This window comes from Pezoporus occidentalis, unplaced genomic scaffold, assembly GCF_034315485.1.
Source record: "Pezoporus occidentalis ecotype Australia unplaced genomic scaffold, CSIRO_AGI_Poc_V1 ctg145, whole genome shotgun sequence".
In the NCBI taxonomy this organism is placed as follows: Eukaryota; Metazoa; Chordata; class Aves; order Psittaciformes; family Psittacidae; genus Pezoporus; species Pezoporus occidentalis.
In genome coordinates this window covers 849,670-861,953 of record NW_026913263.1, presented here as the reverse complement: position 1 = coordinate 861,953, position 12,284 = coordinate 849,670, and the positions used below count along the sequence as shown (strand labels likewise).

At 43.3% G+C, this 12,284-nt stretch overlaps 1 protein-coding gene across 4 annotated transcripts in view; it reads left to right on the top strand.

Moving 5' to 3' along the window:
- Positions 1 to 8,479, top strand: part of MAPKAPK3 (MAPK activated protein kinase 3) — a 114,077-nt gene extending 105,598 nt beyond the window's left edge. For all 4 annotated transcript variants that reach the window (XM_062610188.1, XM_062610189.1, XM_062610190.1 and 1 more), the window contains 5 exons: positions 181 to 256; positions 433 to 557; positions 2,375 to 2,460; positions 5,035 to 5,115; positions 6,634 to 8,479. In XM_062610188.1, the coding sequence (XP_062466172.1) occupies positions 181 to 256; positions 433 to 557; positions 2,375 to 2,460; positions 5,035 to 5,115; positions 6,634 to 6,792 (527 nt within the window). In that variant the 3' untranslated portion in view covers positions 6,793 to 8,479. The remainder of the gene's footprint in view (positions 1 to 180; positions 257 to 432; positions 558 to 2,374; positions 2,461 to 5,034; positions 5,116 to 6,633) is intronic.
- Positions 8,480 to 12,284: the final 3,805 nt, after the last annotated feature.

Sequence of the window (12,284 nt, the reverse complement as noted above, 5' to 3'; positions counted from 1 at the left end):
AAGCTGTATCAGATGTGTTTAGGAACTTGTCAATAGAAAGTACCACCCAGTTCCTGCAGTGAGTTGCAGTTTTCTAATGCATCTGATGCTTGTTGTTGAAGTGTGTTGCTACTTATAAGGTGATGAAGATGACAGGCAACATCTGGTGCTCTGTTAATTTCTGGTTTTAATCTTCTTCAGCCCCAGAAGTCCTTGGTCCTGAGAAGTATGACAAATCATGTGACATGTGGTCGTTGGGTGTCATCACATATATTCTGTAAGTATTTGGAAAGAGGCTCAATGAACACAAGGACACATCTTGTCAAATCTTCACTTGCCAGCAATTAGTCGCTAGGATCATGCAACCTGCAGAAGAGTATGAGCTTGTATGGGACTTTGTAAGAGCTGAAAGGACTTTCCGAGTTCTAAGAGTTCTCTTGTCCACTCTTCCAGCCTGTGTGGGTTCCCTCCATTCTACTCAAACACTGGTCAAGCCATTTCTCCAGGCATGAAGAGAAGAATTCGGATGGGGCAATATGGATTTCCCAATCCAGAGTGGGCTGAGGTATCAGAGGAAGGTAATGATGAGCATGTGTGTGGTGGTGTGCTTCTAAAAGCATGTCTTTGGTTATGTTTCCTTTTGGTTTAGAACTTAAATTATTTCTTGTAAGGTGATACAGAGAATGACTGGAACTCAGATCCTGGCAGCAAACAGTGCTACAGAAAGTAAATGACTACTGCAAACTTCCAGATTGCAGCTAGTGCTAGTGAATGCTGAGATTAAACCCTCTGGAAACAGAAGTCTTTAATCCTGAGAAAGGAGGCTGTCAGGACAGCTGCAATGCAAGCTGAGCTGGAAGAAAGGCAAACTGTATTAAGAAATTATTCAGTCTTTGCCCTCCTTGGTGATGCAGCCCGCAAGGATGGCAAGTTTTCCTGCTAGTTTTTTGTGATGTGGGAACCTGCCAGCCACCACTTAAATGAAGGTCAACAGTTTATTTTGTATAAATTGTTGACCAAAATCTGCTGCTGTTCAGCTGTGACTTGGATGGGCTCAAACCAATGTCCTGGAAGTGGATGTTTTTGATACCCTGTTATTCTGACATCCTGGTAAGCTGGAAGTCTCACGTGCCTTTCCTATTAGAGAGGAGGGTCAGCAACCTCTGAGCATGTCTTTCTAACAAGCCCTTTACATTGCTGTTGCTTGCATCCTGTTATTGTCTGCTGTTTAGCAATAACAGATTACTGATCTGTGGCATTTTAACCCCTCATTGGATGTCATGGCTGCATGTACAGCACAGGCTACTGAGCCTTAGTAAGGAAGATGTTTTACTTGGAGGTTTCTGGCTTAGTATTTTGACTGGCTTGGCTCTTGTTCTTATTACAGCAGTTACTAAAATTCTAGGGGAGCTCAGTGAGAGAACATGCACTTGGAAAATTTGGAGGGTTTCTGTGTGCTTGCTGAATGAAGATAGGTGCCCTCTACCTTTAAACCTATTCAGTCAGCTAGTTTATGTGTCTTTTAGGATGATCGGGCACCTTCAGCAGACTGCTTCTTTTCCCTCTTCTGTACTTTTCTTGTCATGCTATTCTTTAATCATTCCATCAACTATGGAGACTTCCTCTGAATTCCTCTCTAGCTTCTGTAATCATTTTAATGGGTTCTTTCTGTGGTCCCCTCCTTTTCTTTCTTTGTACATTTTAGATTCTAGGTAATCTCTACTGCAAAACTCTTGCAGCCTCACTTGACAAACTTGTACCTCTGGCAGCTCCTTACAAGCATTTAGTCATGCTGCATTTGATGTTTCTGAAAGAGAACTCTTATTCAGAAGGTTTTTTAGGTTATCCCAAGGAAGTTATGTGTAAGTCTAAATAAAATCTAAGCAAAGCTTGTTTGTGCAATCTGTTTCTTCTTTGTTGTCCTTTTAGTGCCCTCTGGGTTGTCAAAAGTATATTGTCCTTTTCCACAGCCTGTGCTAGCTTTTGTTCTGTGTCATTTCTCAAAACATCAGCTTATGCATTCATTCAGCCCATAATGCCAAGCTTGTTAGCATCTTTCAGACAGGCAGCGTGGCAGCTTTCTATTCCTGTGTTTCTCTTTTTCTCAAGTTCTTGCTCTCCACAGTTGATTTGGTGATGTAGATAGCATAGCTGGAATCCCCACTCCTTTTGTCTTTCCTTCGTACCTCTTGTTTTGGATGCTTTCTTGCTCTGACTCTTTAAGCATAGTAGCCTACCACACTGTACATGGTTTCTTAACATGCTAATAGCCGTAGGTAGGTGTTTTGAGTTCTGCAACGTTATCTTTCTTCATTTAGCAGGTCTTTGCATTCTCAAGGTTATTTGGGAACACAGCAGGAGGCTACAACATGCCTTTGTTGGTCTTGTTTTTCAGCCAAACAACTGATTCGCCATTTACTGAAGACTGACCCGACGGAGAGGATGACAGTTTCTCAGTTTATGAATCACCCTTGGATTAATGTGAGTTTCATATCTCTTTTCCTGAGATGAATTCTTACTTGCAGAACTTACTGTGCTATGTGGAGCTACATGTACTGCTAATAGCTCAATTAACTTACTGTGCCCTCCACAGAGGGCCATCTGCCTGAAGACCCACAATTCTTGGTGTTACTAGAGGTCATACAGAGAGACTCCCACAAGAGCATTCTTGGAAGCAAAAGTCGAATGTATGTGTATCTCCTGTGAGCAGGCAGTCGCTGTTTGACTCTGCAGCATATACATGTGTTACTCTCTTCAGAAATACAAACTCTATGTACTTACTTCATCAGTGCAGGATTTGAAGAGAGATATTATTAGTGGTCTCAGGCACCATTGTGCATGGCTGTGTTAGCGTGAACACCGTCCCGTGCTTAGTGGGGATTCTCATCCTTGGCAGCGTTTGGAAGTGCTGGAGGGAGGAGTCAGGGTCTCGGCTTAGTGCCCTGGGAGAGATTGCCAGGTAGGGTGGTACACAGAGCTATTAATGGTCCCAGCTCAGGTTTCATTCCCTGGCTTGGTTGAATTTACTTTTCCTTAAAAAATATTTTTGGGTTTAAAACCCCCCCAAACAAACAACTCTAATAATACAGTATTAATAATTTCAAACAAGAGACAGGAGTCCCAGGAGTTACCAGGCTCAGTTTCAGGGTATCGTCTCTGCTCTGCAGGTGTCACTCAAAATAATAGCTTGTCCTTCTCACATTTGTGCCTGAAAGGACACCGCTCTTGTTCTCACTGCCCAAAAATCATCAGCCAGGAGCAGGAGCACATGTACTGCTGTTCCTCCCATAATGCTTTCGCTGTCTTTGCTGACCCTCAGAGGTAGGTGCAGAAAGAGGCAGCATTTCTATAGTGTCTCTTGGAAGATCTGAAAGCCCTTAGAATGATACAGAAATGTAGCTGTGTAAGATCCCAATGAAGGAGATTTAGAATTGGAAAAGCTGAGAAACTGAGGCTACAAAAACTCCCTAGAAGTAGAACAGAACCTAGACAATGTTTCTGTCCTTTCTAACCAAATAAAATTGTAATCACTGTTCAGAATAAATACCTCCAGCTTTAAGTGTTTGAAGACCCAAGAAGGAGGTGTTTCAGAAGTCAGCAGGCGATGAATTTCACAGAATGAGTGCCTAATAGCTAAGGAAGCTACCACCTACAGTGACACATGTTACTTGAAATATGCATATAACCAATTAATAAGGAGGAGATTAGAGACAAGGTCTATAGATTCTGCTGCACCAAAGAGCTGGGCTAGAATACTGTTCCTGGAAGAATGCTCTAGGAGCTGCAGGTTGGCATTTTTTATTGCTGAACCTATTGTTCCCCTGAGGCAGAGGGAGGGAGGGGGAAAGACCAACACAGTGAATGCCTGTGTTCTTCTTTTTCCTAAATCCTAAAGTGGGAACATGTTGGGAGTGATGCCTTGCACAAGCAGGGAAGGAGGATGTTTGTCTTTCCTCTTTTTTATTTTTATTTTTGTCATTAAATGGATACAGAAGTATTATTGTGGACTGTGAAAAATGGCTGTTATCTTGTAGGCAAGATTATTTTATCAAGTAGCAGCTCACACCAGATAGGAGGGCACCTGCAACACCTCCTCAGGGACACTACTAAAGCCTGTCAGCTGGTTTTCCATTTCTCTCATCCCAGCTGGACTTGATGGAACTATATCTGGACAGCTAGGAGCCTTTCCAGAGCATGCAGGATTCATGATTTCTTCTTCTGTAACTACTGCAGTGCTGCTGTTAGCTCGGTGGTGTCTAAGCACTGCCTCCAGTGTAATGCTTATTTTACAATGATGTGTACAGGAATCTCCTTAGACTTTGTTGATATGTAGCTATGTCTGGCGTAGGATGCCAGTAGACAGCAAGTTTGGGTAGAAAGCATAAGGAAGATAGAATATCCAAATGAAATTACAAGGCTGGTAAGAAAATGCCATGATTCTTGCTGAATTTAGCTAGGGAACTGTCCTTCGTGTTTTAGAAATTGTACTATATTCTAATTTAAAGTATCTGCTGATCTTCCATGGCAGTTGAGCATAGATCTTGGTTTTATGTGGAAGAGCATCTCAGGTGATTCATTGTCTTCTGAACGGTGCCTTACTCTGAATAATGGTATAATTTCCGCTTTTGGGCACATTTATGATCTGATAAACTGGCAATCTTAGTTAATGTATATGTACAAGAAAATAGGTCCTAACACAAATCCTAGAAGATAAAGGTCAGTTAACCGCTTTAAAACATTGGCTAATGAATAGTGAAATGCCAGGTAAAATCTAAAATGAACATAAAAATTTATCCAACACTTGGCTGAATTGGAGGGGAGAAGAGTCAAAGAAACTTGGCACTGGTTGCTCTTTAAAGATACTGTTATGTGGTGACTACAGTCCTTTTCTACCTCACACATGACTTTGCTTATAGAGTGCTTAAAAGCATGAATAATGAGGGCCACTGAAGGACATTCGGTAGAGGCTTATGTCCTCCATACACATAGGCATGAGCAGTTACTTCCCAAATGTGATTTTGCACACCACTTGTTTTGTGTTTTCCCTTTTCTCAGAGATCAATGGCAGTGCCACCAACCCCTCTTCATACTGCACGGGTCCTGCAAGAGGATAAAGACCACTGGGATGAAGTTAAAGTGAGTCAATCTGTAGTTCAGATTTCTTGAAGTCAAGTCTGGTAGGAGATTAGATAGGCTGGCTTCTCCTTGATCCTTGGAGATCATGGCTAGTTTGAATACAGCCATGTTTAACAAGGGAAGCATAAACAGTCTTGGTTAGAACAGTAGTGTATGCAACTGTTAAAAACCAGAATGCTATTTGAGCTTCATCTGACATGGTTGCAGCTGTGCCAAATGTCACAGGTGTTACTGATGCTACCTGCTGAGCCCCTGTATGTGGTTACAGAGGAGAAGGGACAGTGTTGAGGGAATTTCAAGTTTGTTAAAGTGAAGTGAAGAATATGATGGAAATACGGGGGACAGGGCGGGACGGTTGAGCTACATTCTGGTTTTCTGCTCTGTTCCTGTGTTGTAAACCAGCATTAAATAGCCTTAGCCTTGTGATGACGTGGGAGGGGAGAAAAACAACGTATCTATCTTTCCCTTAGTCTAACCAGGTGCCTCACCTACAGTTTGTAGTGATGACAGCTGAATGCTTCCTTGCAAAGTGAAACTATAGAGCAGACTAAAAGTTGTTTGCAAGCCTTAACTCTTTCCTGCTGGCCTTTATCAGGTTGGCATGCTTTTACAATTAGTTCCGAATTTTCTCCACTTACAGTGCTTGGCATGTTGATAATTGCAACATTCCTGAGGTGTATTTTACTGATTACTGATTTTATTCAAATTACTGATGTATTTAAATGGATTTAAATACGATTACTGACGGCACGGATGTACCCTTCCATAGCTCAACAGGCTCAGGTGTTGAGCTGTGTAATAGTAAAATTTCAGAGACCTAGGCAACTTTTGCTGCCTAAGTCAGAGATCAAACAGATCTTTTGACTCAGCCTTCTTCATTTCCATTCTTGTGCTTTGTCTAGGTCCCAGAGGTATTCCGTTGGGCCACCGACATTCCCATAATATTTAATCATTTTCCCTTTCCTGAACTAAATGCCTAGATGTTCATTGACATCTTCTTGTTCACAACCTAATCTAAAAGTTTTAAATTTGCCTGCAATTAAACATTAATTCAAACTAAGGAAGCATGTGAATTTGAAGCACATAATTTTAAGCAACTTGATGTGGGCTCTTTATTCCAGCTCCTGCTACCCTGGTTTGGTGAGAGAGCAAGGCAGGCAGCGTTCCGAGTCTGGTACAGGCAGTTCCGGCTCAGAGGCTGATGGAGGCCCAGAGCCAGGCAGTAGGAAATGCTGTGCATAGAGACATGGTGGAATTTAGGCCAGTGGACTGTGGTCCTGCGTGCTCATGTATGAAACACTGTGTGAATAGTTCCTCCTGAATGAGTCCATGAGTAGAACGAAGCCTTTAGTCACAGTCCACCGCAGCAGGAAGGGCTCAGCTATTTCTGGCCGTCGTGTAACAGAGGGTTCCTTTTTGTACATTCATCTCCTGGCAGTAGTGCAGTAGTGGAGGGGGGGAAGTGGCTGAATGCTCAGTGCCTCAGGGATTTCAATACATTGCTTCCTTGGTTTACAGGAGGAGATGACCAGTGCTTTGGCTACCATGAGAGTGGACTATGATCAGGTGAAAATCAAAGACTTGAAAACATCCAACAACCGCCTCTTGAACAAACGCCGTAAGAAACAGAAGCAGGCAGGCACCTCTTCTGCAGCCCCGGGGTGCAATAACCAGTGAGAAGCCAAGGACCTGTGGGTGGAGGGTAGAACTTTAAAAGGAACAACTGAAAATCAGTCTGATCAACTCAGTCCGTACCACAAATCTGGGCAATGAGATCAAGAAGAAGCTATCCTGCCAAGAGGGAGCAGTGTGAATGATTACATTTTTCTAACTTGAATTGGGGCTTTGCTTTTCAAGTCTAACATATATGACATGATTCTGTTGCATATTGCTGGGGAAGGGACAGTAATACCAGAAATGTTACGGGTTTTTGTTCTGGCTTTGATACTGTTGGATGAGAGGAAAGATCAGGTGGAAGTCTCAGAATACTAATGCACTGAGGCCTTAACAGCCATCTACAAGAGTAACTTCTGCTACTGTTTTCAACTTGGGAATAGAAAAATGCCAAGTGTTCTGCTAGGAGAGTTCTAGCAGTTCAAACATGAGTAGTGAGAAAGGAGAAAAATGTCACTGCTCTTTATACAAGTAGCACGGGTGCAGCTCTATTATGGATGCATCTGGACAGCATTTCATGTTAGAGTTGGTAATAGTCAATTATTTCCAAACTTACCTCCTATAGTTACAGAATATCACCTCTAAACAGTAATCAGTTATTCCTGTTGCAGGAAAAAAGCATCCATACATTTCCATTTTTATAAAGTCTTCCTCTGCGCTCATGTGAAGATTTGAGTTTGTCTTGGAGTCTCATTTGATAACATGTAAGTTTTCTAAATTGTAACCATTGTGTCATGTCTGTGCCAGTCACATCCCTCTCTTGTAATGTTTTTAATTTAAATAGTGCTTTATGTGAAGAGTTTAATAAGGATTGAATTAGTTGAAAGTATCCTGCAGAGAATATTGCTGTTCCTCTTGGATCCATAACCTCTAGGGTGTGCAGCTGGACATGCAATTGTATACAAGAGACTGCTCTAGAAGACAGACTTCTGAAATTCGGGAAGAAGTGGTAAATGCATGTCCTGTGAATGGACCCTGGTGTCTGCCAGCATCCCTTCTGGTAATTACCTCCAGGTCCTGTGCCTGACATCTGCTGATCATAACAAGTTTTGGGGTGCTGGGGTTGGGTTTATTCCTGGGGTCAGGGAGGGGAGGATGCTACTTTATTTGCAGTGCTTTGTCAGTGTTTCTGCATCCAAAGATTTTTGCCACTTAAGGGAAATCGCCTTTGAGTATAACCACCTATTTCCCCCTCCCCCATCTTTTGTCTTTGTTTTATGGGATTCTAGCTTTGGTTTGCTGATTTGTTTTACTTTGTGATCAAAATAGTTCCTCTCATTGTATTTTGGTGGTTTGGGGTTTTTTGGTTTTTGTTGTGTTTTTTTTTTGAAGTTGAGGTGAAACAAATATTTGTGAAAGTGTTATCAGAGTCTGGGGTGAGAATCCTGTGCTTCCAGTGATGCAGGCAAAAATGCCATGGTGGTAGGCACACAGGGTACTGTAGTGGTAATAGGCTGAGAAGAATGTTGAAGGTTAAAAAGGAAAACAAGGCACCAGAGAGGATCCTAATTGCCACGTCTGACGGCCAAACAGACTTGGTCACCCCCAACAAAGATCAGCTCAAGGCTTTGGACCTTTTCTGGTGAGCCCTGTTCCCATCTTCAGAATGTCGGATGAGACTTCCATTCTTCTCTGTGAACTGGCCCTAGGGTTTTATAAACTGATTTTAATAAATCATGTTATAACATTCCTTCCTCCTGTCATCCCTGATTTGGTGAGATGCTGCAGAATTTGTATTGCTTTGTAAGGTACATCTGTGTTGAAGGTGATGGGAAAGGGGAGAAGGAACGTGTTCAGTGATGTTCGTGTTCAAAGGCTGCCCAATCTGGAGTGGGTTTTAAGATGACAAGGATTTGGTTTTAAAATCAGCCCCTGCAATAATGTGTTTTAAAATTATTTTGTGAATATAGGTGTTTCTGTGATTATAGCGTGTTCTTATGTATTACCCCTCTGAATTATGCAAATATTATTCACTGCCTATAAATTATAATACATAAGAGCTGTGACATGTTCAGGGTGCAGCAGCTGGCATTAGAGCCAGATCCAGGTTTCTGCCGCTTTAGCCCAATTTTTGAGGTGCTGAGTACATGACTCCCACCTTCCCATCTCTGTGCCCCACCTGGGCAATGCATGCTCCCCCCTGTCCTAGTTCATAGGGCAACCTGTGCATAATGCAGGATGTCCTGGCTGCCTTGGGTACTGAAATTGTTGCAGCCCATGTTTCTGCTACTGTCTTGCCCAGAGTTTGAGCAGGGGCACTCAGTTTCCAGTTGGCATCTTGTCAGTTTACTCTGGAGCTTGAAGACATATCTGTTCCTGAGCAGTTTTCCATGGGGAACTGTAAAGCTCACTGAGCCTGATTCCTTCCTGTGGGGCTCCAGCACTGCAGCTCACAAGCTGGAGTGATGAAGTGATGAACTTGGGGACAGCACCTTGAGCTTTCAGTCCCTGTATAGTAGAACAATACCATCTCATTAAATTTGGACTAATAGTTCTTGCCTTCTACCCTGCAGTGACAACACCCAGGAATACCGTAAAGCCCAGCGAAAACCTGAGAAGGGCCTCAAAATGGCAGACATGGAAGTGTATGCAAGTATTGTACCAAAGTGTGCTTATTTTACTGAAGAAAGGAGGCAGCTCCTTGGGAAGCTGGGAAGCATCTGAGCTGCAGTGTACGCATCCTTGAACTGCCATGCAGCTTGTGGCACAGCTGCCTCCTGTGGCACAGTAGGGGCAGGGGTCAGAGCTTTGCTCTCGTGTTAACCATGTCTGAGCCAACTGGAGCTCTGAGAATCTGTGTTTGCTGCCACCCCTTCCTGGGGGTGCACATGTGCCCCCAGCAGCATTTATGTCTCTGGACATGTCTGTACCTCCCTGCAGACACCGGTGGCAGTGTGTGTGTGTGTGTGTGTGTGTGTGTGTGTGTGTGTGTGTGGGCACAGGGCAGCCTCCACTGCCTGTGTGCCCCTCTGCTGCTGCCGGGCCCTGGCTGCTGCGCTGGGTACCGGGGCTCTCCCGAGAGCTCCCACAGCTCCTGTAGCTGGCATCAATCAGATCCAAAACCTGCGGGATCTCGGGCTCTGTGTCACATTCGTGCTCTTGCCAGAGCCTGCAGGGAGCCCTGCCTAGGGCTAGCACGTGGGCTTTGGCCCTGCAGGAGCCTGGAGGAGGAGGTTCATGTGTAGTTGTACAGCAGAGCTTTCCCTTCTGGCTGCTAGCTCTGCTAGATGAAGGGCCCGCCTTCTAGCCGCATTCACGCTGAACTCTGATGTGCTAGTGGTGGTATTTGGGTCTTGCCTCTTCCCCCCAGCCATATAATATAATGGTCTTTTTAGAACCTGCTGCTTAGGATCCAAATTTATAGCCTGTTTTTAGAAAGGATAAGCTATTACAGAACTGATTGTACATTTGCATATTCATCAGCCATATAGAGGAGGTAAAGAGCTGGGAAGGGAAAGAAGAAATGAATGGTCAATAGAGAAGGAGCCGAGGAGAGCACAGATTAAAAGGTCTATTTATTTTTTCTGCAGCAGAAGCTAAAAAAGGGCTGTGCACAATTCCCCACCCCCATTCCTTTTCATAGCAATTGCTTATGGACCACTGCTTCCCCTTGTGTTTCTAGGCACTGTACTCCTCATAGACATGCATTCTTACTCACAAGTGCACTTTCTCTGATTCACACTCAAGTGTGTATGCAAGCACAGATCAGATTCCCTCCCTCACTTCTCCATTTCTTGCACTACACGGTTTCTTACCTCTTAGACCACATGTGCCATAACATGAACCTTTTTTTTTGATGTGGTACAATTAAAAACCAACATTGATGGCAAGCTCTTGGCCTACTTCTGTGTTCTTCTATTTGTCAAAACCCAGCATGCAGTCCTGGGATTGCTTTTCCCTCTTAACACTTCACTGCCTAGAGTCTGGAGGCCCAATTATGTAACTGCTTCTGACTTGTCTGACATGAGGGATAATGAGAATGCTACATACTTGGTTTGATCTAATTTCCTGTCCTCTTTTTCAATTCAGACTTTATTTGGTCCGTGTTTAGACAAAGGCACTTTCGAAAAAAGGGAGATACAGTGATGAGGAGAAATCTGAAGCTTTAAATTCCTTGACCATGATCATAAGCACCTGCACTGTTTTAAACCTGTGCTGAAGGTAGGGAAGAGGTGTTAATCTGAATCCAGCTGCTTTGATATATTTCCATGCTTAGCCTAAGGATAAGCCCAGCCATGGGAGCCAGCTCTGCTATACTTAATGGGGTAAAACTTGTACTTGAGGATGTACCCCAGCTCATTGACCAGTGCCCTTTCACACCCTCAGCCACAGGGAAAAAGAGAGTGAAGGCAAGAAGGGAATGGATTTACCTGTTTTGAAGAGTTTTTTTGTGGAACTATCTGAATTCTCTTTTTCCTAGGTTCCAGTATTTCCCAAATACACCTGGCTGTTCTCAGCAGTCGAGCTGGCACAGCTGAGAATGAAGCTGAGAATAGTTGATACTCTTCTAGAGAGCCCTAAACAGAAGGAAGACAAGGAAGCACACTTGGAAGACAGAGAACACAGGCTTGAAACCTCAAAGAAAAAGGATATTATTAAAAATTCTTGCAAGCTAGCAAGCCAGGTTAGTTCAGGAACGTACTGAAATGCATCTGGAAAATTGAGGTTAGAGCAATCCCAGGTCATAACATGTGCTGAAGAAATGCTCCCCTGAAAACTTTGCACTGGGTAAGAAAATGCATTTTGAGCATTAAGTACAGCTTTAAAATAGGATTAGTTTTTTTCAGTCTCTGTGGTTAGAAGAATTAAAGAGGCAAAAGGAGTAGAAATGGGGGATGATACGCCATATTGAAGAATAAGATATGTCTGCTGTTGTATTCTACTCTAACTTATATTTTTACTGCAAGTGTTACCTCTGTAGAGGCAGAGCAAGCTAGATTCAAGTTTTTATTAGGCCTTTTTTGCACTGGAGGAGGAGGATGTTCCTGCAGTCTAGGGAAATGTGGAAGATAACCTCGTGACTGTAGATGAACATTTAAGATCTAGGTCTGCTCTAGCTGCATGAAGGCACAGAGGCATTATTGTCAGTGGGCTTTCTCATACTACTTGACACTGTAAGAAGAAGAAATTGCTGAAATGTACTGCAGCATTTACCTTCCAGGAGCCACAAGTGAAAAAACGCAGCTCTCAAGTAGCTGGAGGTGACATGAAGGGCCAGAGGTGGGTGGTACTTGAAAATAGTGTACAGGTATCTTGCCCTTGTTTCACTTCAGCTTCCAGATCTGTTCATAATAAACATGTTTTAGCAGTGGGGGCTGTGGGTCCAAGTTACCAGTAAAGTCACCTCTGCTTTGACAGCATGTGGGGTTTTTCCACTGTTAGCCACTGAAATGTACTTAACTTGGTTCATGGTTGCAAACCATTTAGCATTCATGGTCCTGGGGCTGCAGTGAAGCTGAATAATTCAGAAAAGGAGGAGTTGCATCGTTTTGTTC